The sequence below is a fragment of the Oncorhynchus mykiss genome, chromosome 8 (assembly GCF_013265735.2).
Source record: "Oncorhynchus mykiss isolate Arlee chromosome 8, USDA_OmykA_1.1, whole genome shotgun sequence".
In the NCBI taxonomy this organism is placed as follows: domain Eukaryota; kingdom Metazoa; phylum Chordata; class Actinopteri; order Salmoniformes; family Salmonidae; genus Oncorhynchus; species Oncorhynchus mykiss.
Genome location: NC_048572.1, coordinates 4,237,517 through 4,251,962, shown reverse-complemented (window position 1 = coordinate 4,251,962; position 14,446 = coordinate 4,237,517). Strand labels below are relative to the sequence as shown.

The 14,446-nt window shown below is 36.4% G+C and overlaps 1 protein-coding gene across 1 annotated transcript in view; it reads right to left on the bottom strand.

Moving 5' to 3' along the window:
- The window catches only part of LOC110529268 (neuronal acetylcholine receptor subunit alpha-4), a 59,317-nt gene that overhangs the window by 27,532 nt on the left and 17,339 nt on the right, over nucleotides 1–14,446 (bottom strand). The window contains exon 3 of the mRNA XM_036984590.1: nucleotides 5,855–5,899. Within this exon, the coding sequence (XP_036840485.1) occupies nucleotides 5,855–5,899 (45 nt within the window). The remainder of the gene's footprint in view (nucleotides 1–5,854; nucleotides 5,900–14,446) is intronic.

Genomic DNA, 14,446 nt, shown 5'->3' with positions numbered 1-14,446 from the left:
TACTGATTTTTTTTTAATATTTTTTTTACACCAACTGTCCAATGAGAAAGAAAATTATTTCAGTTGCCATGCAACCTGACCCAAGTTTTGACCAACTAGAACATGTTCACTAATAGGTCTGGTATTACATCATCAATTTGTATCGATCACATTTTTACTAACATGGCTGAACGTTGTTCTAAAGCTGTATCAGTGGCACCAGGTTACAGTGATCATAACCTGGTTGAACTCACTAGGAACACTAAAATACCAAAGGCCCTAAGGTAATTTACCACAGGTCCTATAGAGGGTTCAATCAGGACTCACTCACTAGGAACACTCCAATACCAGAGGCTGGCCCTAAGGTAATCTACCACAGGTCCTATAGAGGGTTCAATCAGGACTCACTCACTAGGAACACTACAATACCTGGCCCTAAGGTAATCTACCACAGGTCCTATAGAGGGTTCAATCAGGACTCACTCACTAGGAACACTAAAATACCAGAGGCTGACCCTAAGGTAATCTACCACAGGTCCTATAGAGGGTTCAATCAGGACTCACTCACTAGGAACACTACAATACCAAAGGCTGGCCCTAAGGTAATCTACCACAGGTCCTATAGAGGGTTCAATCAGGACTCACTCACTAGGAACACTAAAATACCAAAGGCTGGTCCTAAGGTAATCTACCACAGGTCCTATAGAGGGTTCAATCAGGAATCACTCACTAGGAATACTAAAATACCAAAGGCTGGCTCTAAGGTAATCTACCACAGGTCCTATAGAGGGTTCAGTCAGGACTCACTCACTAGGAACACTAAAATACCAAAGGCTGGTCCTAAGGTAATCTACCACAGGTCCTATAGAGGGTTCAATCAGGACTCACTCACTAGGAATACTAAAATACCAAAGGCTGGCCCTAAGGTAATCTACCACAGGTCCTACAGAGGGTTCAATCAGGACTCACTCACTAGGAACACTACAATACCAAAGGCTGGTCCTAAGGTAATCTACCACAGGTCCTATAGAGGGTTCAATCAGGACTCACTCACTAGGAACACTACAATACCTGGCCCTAAGGTAATCTACCACAGGTCCTATAGAGGGTTCAATCAGGACTCACTCACTAGGAACACTAAAATACCAGAAGCTGGCTCTAAGGTAATCTACCACAGGTCCTATTGAGGGTTCAATCAGGACTCACTCACTAGGAACACTAAAATACCTGGTCCTAAGGTAATCTACCACAGGTCCTATAGAGGGTTCAATCAGGACTCACTCACTAGGAACACTAAAATACCAGAGGCTCTAAGGTAATCTACCACCGGTCCTATAGAGGGTTCAATCAGGACTCACTCACTAGGAACACTAAAATACCTGGCCCTAAGGTAATCTACCACAGGTCCTATAGAGGGTTCAATCAGGACTCACTCACTAGGAACACTACAATACCAGAGGCTGGCCCTAAGGTAATCTACCACAGGTCCTATAGAGGGTTCAATCAGGACTCACTCACTAGGAACACTACAATACCAAAGGCTGGCCCTAAGGTAATCTACCACAGGTCCTATAGAGGGTTCAATCAGGACTCACTCACTAGGAACACTACAATACCTGGCTCTAAGGTAATCTACCACAGGTCCTATAGAGGGTTCAATCAGGACTCACTCACTAGGAACACTACAATACCTGGCCCTAAGGTAATCTACCACAGGTCCTATAGAGGGTTCAATCAGGACTCACTCACTAGGAACACTAAAATACCTGGCCCTAAGGTAATCTACCACAGGTCCTATAGAGGGTTCAATCAGGACTCACTCACTAGGAACACTACAATACCTGGCCCTAAGGTAATCTACCACAGGTCCTATAGAGGGTTCAATCAGGACTCACTCACTAGGAACCCTACAATACCAGAGGCTGGCTCTAAGGTAATCTACCACAGTTCCTATAGAGGGTTCAATCAGGACTCACTCACTAGGAACACTACAATACCAAAGGCTGGCCCTAAGGTAATTTACCGCAGGTCCTATAGAGGGTTCAATCAGGACTCACTCACTAGGAACACTACAATACCAAAGGCTGGCCCTAAGGTAATCTACCACAGGTCCTACAGAGGGTTCAATCAGGACTCACTCACTAGGAACACTACAATACCAAAGGCTGGCCCTAAGGTAATCTACCACAGGTCCTACAGAGGGTTCAATCAGGACTCACTCACTAGGAACACTACAATACCAAAGGCTGGCGCTAAGGTAATCTACCACAGGTCCTACAGAGGGTTCAATCAGGACTCACTCACTAGGAACACTACAATACCAAAGGCTGGCCCTCAGGTAACCTACCCAAGGTCCTACAGAGGGTTCAATCAGGACTCACTCACTAGGAACACTACAATACCTGGCCCTAAGGTAATCTAACACAGGTCCTACAGAGGGTTCAATCAGGACTCACTCACTAGGAATACTAAAATACCAAAGGCTGGCCCTCAGGTAACCTACCCAAGGTCCTACAGAGGGTTCAATCAGGACAAATTTGTGGATGAGATTAAGAATGCACAATGGTTAGAAGTGTGTAGTGAGGATGATCCTGAAATGCCACTAAGTTTGTTTATGAAGTTATTAATGAGTATAGCTGATAAACACGCCCCTTTATGAAGTTATTAATGAGTATAGCTGAAAAACACGCCCCTTTTAAGAAGTTATTGATGAGTACAGCTGATAAGCACGCCCCTTTCAGAAAATGCACTGTGAGGTCAAATGGTGCCCCCCATGGATTGATGATGAGCTGAGAAATGTAACGATTCAACGTTATAACGTCAGAAAGATAGCAGATAAATCTGGCAATCTGTTTTGCGAAGCAAAGTTATTGTAAATTAAGAAATCTTGTGACCATGACAAACAAAGGAAAGAAGGAGGAATTCTATCAGCGCAAAATTGATGAAGTGAAGGCTGATGGGAAAAAACTGTGGAGAACGTTGAACACTATCATGGGTAGGAATTCAAACATGCCTGCCTCTTTTGCTGAATCAAATGGTAAATTTATTACGAAACCACATGACATTGCAAACTACTTTAATTCATATTTTACCGGCAAAGTGGACAAGTTGAGGAATGCTATGATTCCAACTGATGGCTCCATGTGATATAACCTTATAAAAGATTGGATCATGGAGGAGAGGCCATGCAGGTTTGAATTTCATCAAGTAGAAAGGGAAGAGGTAGAAAGGACGCTGTTGTTTCTTTCGGATGACAAGTCACCTGGTACAGATAATCTTGACGCCGAATTGTTTAGAGTTACAGCTAACCAAATATCAGCTCCAATCTCTCATATTTGTAATAAGTGCTTGATGTATGGGGTGGGCCCAGAAGTCTGGAAGGAGTCAAAGGTTATTCCACTACCTAAGGATTAAAAAAATCTGCATTCAATGGTCCTAATAGTTGTCCTATAAGCTTGTTGCCTGTGTTAAGTAAATTATATCTGTACAAATCTAGGATTATTTCTCATGTAATGGTCTGATAACGGGTTTCCAGCATGCATACAAAGAAGGGCATCCTACGAGTACGGCCTTAGCACAAATGACAGATGATTGGTTAATGAGTATGGAAGACAGGAAGTTAGTTGGTGCAGTGTTGCTTTTGATGTAGTTGATTATAAACTGCTACTAGGTAAACTCAAATGTTATAGTTTTAAGTCTGCAGCACTACCATGGATGGAAAGCTATCAATCCAGGAGAAGGCAAAACGTTTTATTTAATGGCATCTTTTCAAACAATAAAGATATAAACTGTGGTGTTCCTCAAGGAAGTTGCCTAGGCCCTCTTCTCTACTCTATCTTCACTAATGATGCACCTTCAGTAATGAAGAAAGCAAGAGTGGTCATGTAGGCTAATGACTACAATGTATAGCGCAGCATCAGAATTTAATGAGCTAACAGATGTACTGAGCAGTGAACTAAGAATGGTGTCTGAGTGGGTTGATATGAACAAATTGGTGTTGAACATTTCTAAAACTAAGTGTATTGTATTTGGTTCAAGATATATGCTTGAATTTGTCGATGAATAGAACGCATATAGAGCAAGTGAAAAAAACGAAACTACTAGGCATCATGTTGGACGCAGTTTTATCATGGTCAGAACAGATAGATAATATTGTTATTAAAAATCTCTTACGGATCCGCCCCTTTTTTTTCAATTTCCGCCTAAAATGTCATATCCAAATCTAACTGCCTTTAGCTCAGGAACTGAAGCAAGGATATGCATTTTCTTGATACCATTTGAAAGGAAACACTTTGAAGTTTGTGGAGATGTGAAAGGAATGTAGGAGAATATAACACATTAGATCTGGTGAAAGATAATACAAAGAAAAAAACAACTGTTATTTTTGTACCATCATCTTTGAAATACAAGAGAAAGACCATAATGTATTATTCCAGCCCTGGTGCAATATAGATTTTGACCACTAGATGGCAGCAGTGTATGTTCAAAGTTTTAGACTGATCCAATTAACCATTGCATTTCTGTTCAAAATGTTGTGTCAAGACTTCCCAAATGTGCCTAATTTGTTTATTAATAACTTTTCATGTTCAAAATTGTGTAAATTATAGGTGGGCTATGTACAGTAATCTGTGAGCTACTCTGACAGTTGGTGCTTAAAGCTAGTGAGTGAGATAAGTGTTTCCAGTTTCAGAGATTTTTGTAGTTCGTTCCAGTCATTGGCAGCAGAGAACTGGAAGGAGAGGCGGCCAAAGAAAGAATTGGTTTTGGGGGTGAATAGAGAGATATACCTGCTGGAGCGTGTGCTACAGGTGGGAGATGCTATGGTGACCAGCGAGCTGAGATAAGGGGGGACTTTACCTAGCAGGGTCTTGTAGATGACATGGAGCCACCATTGCGACCTGTACACTCTCGTTGGCTGGCCTTGCTTCATACTCGTCGCCAAACCCACTGGCTCCATGTCATCTACAAGACCCTGCTAGGTAAAGTCCCCTTTTATCTCAGCTCGCTGGTCACCATAGCATCTCTCACCTGTAGCACACGCTCCAGCAGGTATATCTCTCTAGTCACCCCCAAATATACTACCCACCAATGCGACCTGTACGCTCTCGTTGGCTGGCCCTCGCTTCATACTCGTCGCCAAACCCACTGGCTCCATGTCATCTACAAGACCCTGCTAGGTAAAGTCCCCCCTTATCTCAGCTCGCTGGTCACCATAGCATCTCCTACTTGTATTGTCTGTATTGTCTACTTGTAATGTTTGTGAAGTCTTGATTTGTGGTTGTTTGTTAACTTGTTAACTGGTGTTGGACCCCAGGAAGATTAGCTAGCGTTACGGCGTTAGCTAATGGGGATCCTAATAAAAATTACACCTACTGAATGTACTGAAACACCTCAGTCACACACATGCTATATAAACTGAATGTACTGAAACACCTCAGTCACACACATGCTATATAAACTGAATGTACTGAAACACCTCAGTCACACACATGCTATATAAACTGAATGTACTGAATCACACATGCTCTATATATACTGAATTGACTGAATCAAACATGCTATATATACTGAATGGACTGAATCAAACATGCTATATATACTGAATGGACTGAATCACATATGCTCTATATACTGAATGTACTGAATCACACATGCTATATATACTGAATGTACTGAATCACACATGTTATATATACTGAATGTACTGAATCACACATGCTTATATATACTGAATGGACTGAATCACACATGCTATATATACTGAATGTACTGAATCACACATGATATATATACTGAATGGACTGAATCACACATGCTTATATATACTGAATGGACTGAATCACACATGCTATATATACTGAATGGACCGAATCACCTGTTTCAGCCAGACGTTGGTGGTCATCATCTGATTCTTCTCGTCCTGCAGAAAGGGAAAGAAAAAAGGTAAACGGAAAACAGAGGAGGCAAAAGACTGAGAAATACAGAGAAATACACGGGTAGAGGGAAATGCTGTAGGTTTACACCAGGGCTCTCCAACCCTGTTCCTGGAGAGCTACTGTCCTGTAGGTTTATACCAGGGCTCTCCAACCCTGTTCCTGGAGAGCTGCTGTCCTGTAGGTTTATACCAGGGCTTTCCAACCCTGTTCCTGGACAGCTACTACAGGACAGTATCTCTCCAGGAACAGGTTTGGAGAGCCCTTTCCCTACAGGAAAGTAACAGTAGAGGTTCTCATGACGTTCAAGAAAGAGACATAACATAGCCAGCAGCATTTCGCTTTAATCTCCTGATGGATGTGAAGTTGCACTCGCTCTCTCCCTCTCTCCCTGTCTCAAGGGCTGCAGTGTTCACGGAGAAACCGTGATCCAATAGGAAAGGTAGTTAAAAGTTGCCTGAAGTGATGAGGTGCAGGAGGTTGTCAAAACATTAGGAACAGTACCCTAATATTGAGTAGCACCTCGTTTTGCACTCAGAAAAGCCTCAATTCACAGGGGCATCGACAACAAGACAACATATTTCCACACGGATGCTGGTTTGTTCTCGGTTATCTGTTTCTGTTCGTCACTGTTTCCCTGTTTCTTCTCTTACGTTACTGTTTCTGTTTGTTTCTGTTTGTTACTGTTTCTGTTTGTTTCTGTTTGTTACTGTTTCTGTTTGTTTCTGTTTGTTATTGTTTGTTACTGTTTCTGTTTGTTTCTGTTTCTCTGTTTCTGTTTGTTACTGTTTCTCTGTTTCTGTTTGTTACTGTTTCTGTTTGTTACTGTTTCTCTGTTTCTGTTTGTTACTGTTTCTGTTTGTTACTGTTTCTGTTTGTTACTGTTTCTGTTTGTTACTGTTTCTGTTTCTCTGTTTCTGTTTCTGTTTGTTACTGTTTCTGTTTGTTACTGTTTCTGTTTGTTATTGTTTCTGTTTGTTTCTGTTTGTTATTGTTTCTGTTTGTTTCTGTTTGTTACTGTTTCTGTTTGTTTCTGTTTGTTATTGTTTGTTACTGTTTCTGTTTGTTTCTGTTTCTCTGTTTCTGTTTGTTACTGTTTCTGTTTGTTACTGTTTCTCTGTTTCTGTTTGTTACTGTTTCTGTTTGTTACTGTTTCTGTTTGTTACTGTTTCTGTTTGTTACTGTTTCTGTTTCTCTGTTTCTGTTTCTGTTTGTTACTGTTTCTGTTTGTTACTGTTTCTGTTTCTCTGTTTCTGTTTGTTACTGTTTCTGTTTGTTTCTGTTTCTGTTTGTTTCTGTTTGTTACTGTTTCTGTTTCACTGTTTCTGTTTGTTACTGTTTCTGTTTGTTACTGTTTCTGTTTGTTTCTGTTTGTTATTGTTTGTTACTGTTTCTGTTTGTTTCTGTTTGTTTCTGTTTGTTATTGTTTGTTACTGTTTCTGTTTGTTTCTGTTTGTTACTGTTTCTGTTTGTTACTGTTTCTGTTTGTTACTGTTTCTGTTTGTTATTGTTTCTGTTTGTTACTGTTTCTGTTTGTTACTGTTTCTGTTTGTTTCTGTTTGTTACTGTTTCTGTTTGTTTCTGTTTGTTACTGTTTCTGTTTCACTGTTTCTGTTTGTTACTGTTTCTGTTTGTTACTGTTTCTGTTTGTTTCTGTTTGTTACTGTTTCTGTTTGTTTCTGTTTGTTATTGTTTGTTACTGTTTCTGTTTGTTACTGTTTCTGTTTGTTTCTGTTTGTTACTGTTTCTGTTTGTTTCTGTTTGTTATTGTTTGTTACTGTTTCTGTTTGTTTCTGTTTCACTGTTTCTGTTTGTTACTGTTTCTGTTTCACTGTTTCTGTTTGTTACTGTTTCTGTTTGTTACTGTTTCTGTTTGTTTCTGTTTGTTACTGTTTCTGTTTGTTTCTGTTTGTTATTGTTTGTTACTGTTTCTGTTTGTTACTGTTTCTGTTTGTTTCTGTTTGTTACTGTTTCTGTTTGTTTCTGTTTGTTATTGTTTGTTACTGTTTCTGTTTGTTTCTGTTTCACTGTTTCTGTTTGTTACTGTTTCTGTTTCACTGTTTCTGTTTGTTACTGTTTCTGTTTGTTTCTGTTTCTGTTTGTTACTGTTTCTGTTTGTTACTGTTTCTGTTTGTTACTATTTCTGTTCGTTACTGTTTCTGTTTGTTACTATTTCTGTTCATTACTGTTTCTTTTTGTTACTGTTTCTGTTTGTTTCTGTTTCTGTTTGTTTCTGTTTCACTGTTTCTGTTTGTTACTGTTTCTGTTTGTTACTGTTTCTGTTTGTTTCTGTTTGTTACTGTTTCTGTTTGTTACTGTTTCTGTTTGTTTCTGTTTCTGTTTGTTACTGTTTCTGTTTGTTACTGTTTCTATTTGTTACTGTTTCTGTTTGTTACTGTTTCTGTTTGTTACTGTTTCTCTGTTTCTGTTTGTTATTGTTTCTGTTTGTTACTGTTTCTGTTTATTACTGTTTGTGTTTGTTACTGTATGTTACTGTTTCTGTTTGTTACTGTTTCTGTTTGTTACTGTTTCTGTTTATTACTGTTTATGTTTGTTTCTGTTTCTCTGTTTCTGATTGTTACTGTTTCTGTTTGTTTCTGTTTGTTTCTGTTTGTTACTGTTTCTGTTTGTTACTGTTTCTGTTTATTACTGTTTATGTTTGTTACTGTTTCACTGTTTCTGTTTGTTACTGTTTCTGTTTGTTACTGTTTGTTTCTGTTTGTTACTGTTTGTTTCTGTTTGTTTCTGTTTGTTTCTGTTTCTGTTTGTTACTGTTTGTTTCTGTTTGCTACTGTTTGTTTCTGTTTGTTTCTGTTTGTTTCTGTTTGTTTCTGTTTGTTACTGTTTGGTACTGTTTCTGTTTGTTACTGTTTCTGTTTGTTATTGTTTGTTACTGTTTCTGTTTGTTACTATTTCTGTTTGTTACTGTTTCTGTTCGTTACTGTTTCTGATTGTTACTGTTTGTTTCTGTTTGTTTCTGTTTGTTTCTGTTTGTTACTGTTTGGTACTGTTTGTGTTTGTTACTGTTTCTGTTTGTTACTGTTTCTGTTTGTAACTGTTTCTCTGTTTCTGTTTGTTACTGTTTCTGTTTGTTACTGTTTCTGTTTGTTACTGTTTCTCTGTTTCTGTTTGTTACTGTTTCTCTGTTTCTGTTTGTTACTGTTTCTGTTTGTTACTGTTTCTCTGTTTCTGTTTGTTACTGTTTCTGTTTGTTACTGTTTCTGTTTGTTACTGTTTCTGTTTCTCTGTTTCTGTTTGTTACTGTTATTGTTTGTTACTGTTTCTGTTTGTAACTGTTTCTCTGTTTCTGTTTGTTACTGTTTCTGTTTGTTACTGTTTCTCTGTTTCTGTTTGTTGCTGTTTCTGTTTGTTACTGTTTCTCTGTTTCTGTTTGTTACTGTTTCTGTTTGTTACTGTTTCTCTGTTTCTGTTTGTTGCTGTTTCTGTTTGTTACTGTTTCTGTTTGTTGCTGTTTCTGTTTGTTACTGTTTCGGTTTGTTTCTGTTTCTCTGTTTCTGTTTGTTTCTGTTTCTCTGTTTCTCTGTTTCTGTTTGTTACTGTTTCTCTGTTTCTGTTTGTTACTATTTCTGTTTGTTACTGTTTCTGTTCGTTACTGTTTCTGTTTGTTACTGTTTCTATTTGTTACTGTTTCTGTTTGTTACTGTTTCTGTTTGTTACTATTTCTGTTCGTTACTGTTTCTGTTTGTTACTGTTTCTATTTGTTACTGTTTCTGTTTGTTACTGTTTCTGTTTGTTACTGTTTCTGTTTGTTACTGTTTCCCTGTTTCTGTTTGTTACTATTTCTGTTCGTTACTATTTCTGTTCGTTACTGTTTCTGTTTGTTACTGTTTCTGTTTGTTACTGTTTCTGTTTGTTACTGTTTCTGTTTATTACTGTTTCTGTTTGTTACTGTTTCCCTGTTTCTGTTTGTTACTATTTCTGTTCGTTACTATTTCTGTTCGTTACTGTTTCTGTTTGTTACTGTTTCTGTTTGTTACTGTTTCTGTTTGTTACTGTTTCTGTTTATTACTGTTTCTGTTTATTACTGTTTCTCTGTTTCTGTTTCTGTTTGTTACTGTTTCTGTTTGTTACTGTTTCTGTTTGTTACTGTTTCTGTTTATTACTGTTTCTGTTTGTTACTGTTTCCCTGTTTCTGTTTGTTACTATTTCTGTTCGTTACTATTTCTGTTCGTTACTGTTTCTGTTTGTTACTGTTTCTGTTTGTTTCTGTTTCTGTTTATTACTGTTTCTGTTTGTTACTGTTTCTATTTGTTACTATTTCTGTTCGTTACTGTTTCTGTTTGTTACTGTTTCTGTTTGTTACTGTTTCTGTTTGTTATTGTTTGTTACTGTTTCTGTTTGTTACTATTTCTGTTTGTTACTGTTTCTGTTCGTTACTGTTTCTGTTTGTTACTATTTCTGTTCGTTACTGTTTCTGTTTTTACTGTTTCTGTTCGTTACTGTTTCTGTTTGTTACTGTTTCTATTTGTTACTGTTTCTGTTTGTTACTGTTTCTGTTTGTTACTATTTCTGTTCGTTACTGTTTCTGTTTGTTACTGTTTCTATTTGTTACTGTTTCTGTTTGTTACTGTTTCTGTTTGTTACTGTTTCTGTTTGTTACTGTTTCCCTGTTTCTGTTTGTTACTATTTCTGTTCGTTACTATTTCTGTTCGTTACTGTTTCTGTTTGTTACTGTTTCTGTTTGTTACTGTTTCTGTTTGTTACTGTTTCTGTTTATTACTGTTTCTGTTTGTTACTGTTTCCCTGTTTCTGTTTGTTTCTGTTTCTCTGTTTCTCTGTTTCTGTTTGTTACTGTTTCCCTGTTTGTGTTTGTTACTGTTTCTGTTTGTTACTGTTTCTGTTTGTTACTGTTTCTGTTTGTTACTGTTTCTGTTTGTTACTGTTTCTCTGTTTCTGTTTGTTACTGTTTCTGTTTGTTACTGTTTCTGTTTGTTACTGTTTCTGTTTCTCTGTTTCTGTTTGTTACTGTTTCTGTTTGTTACTGTTTCTGTTTGTTACTGTTTCTGTTTGTTACTGTTTCTCTGTTTCTGTTTGTTACTGTTTCTGTTTGTTACTGTTTCTGTTTGTTACTGTTTCGGTTTGTTTCTGTTTCTCTGTTTCTGTTTGTTTCTGTTTCTCTGTTTCTCTGTTTCTGTTTGTTACTGTTTCTCTGTTTCTGTTTGTTACTATTTCTGTTTGTTACTGTTTCTGTTCGTTACTGTTTCTGTTTGTTACTGTTTCTATTTGTTACTGTTTCTGTTTGTTACTGTTTCTGTTTGTTACTATTTCTGTTCGTTACTGTTTCTGTTTGTTACTGTTTCTATTTGTTACTGTTTCTGTTTGTTACTGTTTCTGTTTGTTACTGTTTCTGTTTGTTACTGTTTCCCTGTTTCTGTTTGTTACTATTTCTGTTCGTTACTATTTCTGTTCGTTACTGTTTCTGTTTGTTACTGTTTCTGTTTGTTACTGTTTCTGTTTGTTACTGTTTCTGTTTATTACTGTTTCTGTTTGTTACTGTTTCCCTGTTTCTGTTTGTTACTATTTCTGTTCGTTACTATTTCTGTTCGTTACTGTTTCTGTTTGTTACTGTTTCTGTTTGTTACTGTTTCTGTTTGTTACTGTTTCTGTTTATTACTGTTTCTGTTTATTACTGTTTCTCTGTTTCTGTTTCTGTTTGTTACTGTTTCTGTTTGTTACTGTTTCTGTTTGTTACTGTTTCTGTTTATTACTGTTTCTGTTTGTTACTGTTTCCCTGTTTCTGTTTGTTACTATTTCTGTTCGTTACTATTTCTGTTCGTTACTGTTTCTGTTTGTTACTGTTTCTGTTTGTTTCTGTTTCTGTTTATTACTGTTTCTGTTTGTTACTGTTTCTATTTGTTACTATTTCTGTTCGTTACTGTTTCTGTTTGTTACTGTTTCTGTTTGTTACTGTTTCTGTTTGTTATTGTTTGTTACTGTTTCTGTTTGTTACTATTTCTGTTTGTTACTGTTTCTGTTCGTTACTGTTTCTGTTTGTTACTATTTCTGTTCGTTACTGTTTCTGTTTGTTACTGTTTCTGTTCGTTACTGTTTCTGTTTGTTACTGTTTCTATTTGTTACTGTTTCTGTTTGTTACTGTTTCTGTTTGTTACTATTTCTGTTCGTTACTGTTTCTGTTTGTTACTGTTTCTATTTGTTACTGTTTCTGTTTGTTACTGTTTCTGTTTGTTACTGTTTCTGTTTGTTACTGTTTCCCTGTTTCTGTTTGTTACTATTTCTGTTCGTTACTATTTCTGTTCGTTACTGTTTCTGTTTGTTACTGTTTCTGTTTGTTACTGTTTCTGTTTGTTACTGTTTCTGTTTATTACTGTTTCTGTTTGTTACTGTTTCCCTGTTTCTGTTTGTTTCTGTTTCTCTGTTTCTCTGTTTCTGTTTGTTACTGTTTCCCTGTTTGTGTTTGTTACTGTTTCTGTTTGTTACTGTTTCTGTTTGTTACTGTTTCTGTTTGTTACTGTTTCTGTTTGTTACTGTTTCTCTGTTTCTGTTTGTTACTGTTTCTGTTTGTTACTGTTTCTGTTTGTTACTGTTTCTGTTTCTCTGTTTCTGTTTGTTACTGTTTCTGTTTGTTACTGTTTCTGTTTGTTACTGTTTCTGTTTGTTACTGTTTCTCTGTTTCTGTTTGTTACTGTTTCTGTTTGTTACTGTTTCTGTTTGTTACTGTTTCTGTTTGTTACTGTTTCTGTTTGTTACTGTTTCTCTGTTTCTGTTTGTTGCTGTTTCTGTTTGTTACTCTTTCTCTTTTTCTGTTTGTTACTGTTTCTGTTTGTTACTGTTTCTGTTTGTTACTGTTTCTCTGTTTCTGTTTGTTGCTGTTTCTGTTTGTTACTCTTTCTCTTTTTCTGTTTGTTACTGTTTCTGTTTGTTACTGTTTCTCTGTTTCTGTTTATTACTGTTTCTGTTTGTTACTGTTTTCTGTTTCTGTTTGTTGCTGTTTCTGTTTGTTACTGTTTCTGTTTGTTGCTGTTTCCGTTTGTTACTGTTTCGGTTTGTTTCTGTTTCTCTGTTTCTGTTTGTTTCTGTTTCTCTGTTTCTCTGTTTCTGTTTGTTACTGTTTCTCTGTTTCTGTTTGTTACTATTTCTGTTTGTTACTGTTTCTGTTCGTTACTGTTTCTGTTTGTTACTGTTTCTATTTGTTACTGTTTCTGTTTGTTACTGTTTCTGTTTTTTACTATTTCTGTTCGTTACTGTTTCTGTTTGTTACTGTTTCTATTTGTTACTGTTTCTGTTTGTTACTGTTTCTGTTTGTTACTGTTTCTGTTTGTTACTGTTTCCCTGTTTCTGTTTGTTACTATTTCTGTTCGTTACTATTTCTGTTCGTTACTGTTTCTGTTTGTTACTGTTTCTGTTTGTTACTGTTTCTGTTTGTTACTGTTTCTGTTTATTACTGTTTCTGTTTGTTACTGTTTCCCTGTTTCTGTTTGTTTCTGTTTCTCTGTTTCTCTGTTTCTGTTTGTTACTGTTTCCCTGTTTGTGTTTGTTACTGTTTCTGTTTGTTACTGTTTCTGTTTGTTACTGTTTCTGTTTCTCTGTTTCTGTTTGTTACTGTTTCTGTTTGTTACTGTTTCTGTTTGTTACTGTTTCTGTTTGTTACTGTTTCTCTGTTTCTGTTTGTTACTGTTTCTGTTTGTTACTGTTTCTGTTTGTTACTGTTTCTGTTTGTTACTGTTTCTGTTTGTTACTGTTTCTCTGTTTCTGTTTGTTGCTGTTTCTGTTTGTTACTCTTTCTCTTTTTCTGTTTGTTACTGTTTCTGTTTGTTACTGTTTCTGTTTGTTACTGTTTCTCTGTTTCTGTTTGTTGCTGTTTCTGTTTGTTACTCTTTCTCTTTTTCTGTTTGTTACTGTTTCTGTTTGTTACTGTTTCTCTGTTTCTGTTTATTACTGTTTCTGTTTGTTACTGTTTTCTGTTTCTGTTTGTTGCTGTTTCTGTTTGTTACTGTTTCTGTTTGTTGCTGTTTCCGTTTGTTACTGTTTCGGTTTGTTTCTGTTTCTCTGTTTCTGTTTGTTTCTGTTTCTCTGTTTCTCTGTTTCTGTTTGTTACTGTTTCTCTGTTTCTGTTTGTTACTATTTCTGTTTGTTACTGTTTCTGTTCGTTACTGTTTCTGTTTGTTACTGTTTCTATTTGTTACTGTTTCTGTTTGTTACTGTTTCTGTTTTTTACTATTTCTGTTCGTTACTGTTTCTGTTTGTTACTGTTTCTATTTGTTACTGTTTCTGTTTGTTACTGTTTCTGTTTGTTACTGTTTCTGTTTGTTACTGTTTCCCTGTTTCTGTTTGTTACTATTTCTGTTCGTTACTATTTCTGTTCGTTACTGTTTCTGTTTGTTACTGTTTCTGTTTGTTACTGTTTCTGTTTGTTACTGTTTCTGTTTATTACTGTTTCTGTTTGTTACTGTTTCCCTGTTTCTGTTTGTTTCTGTTTCTCTGTTTCTCTGTTTCTGTTTGTTACTGTTTCCCTGTTTGTGTTTGTTACTGTTTCTGTTTGTTACTGTTTCTGT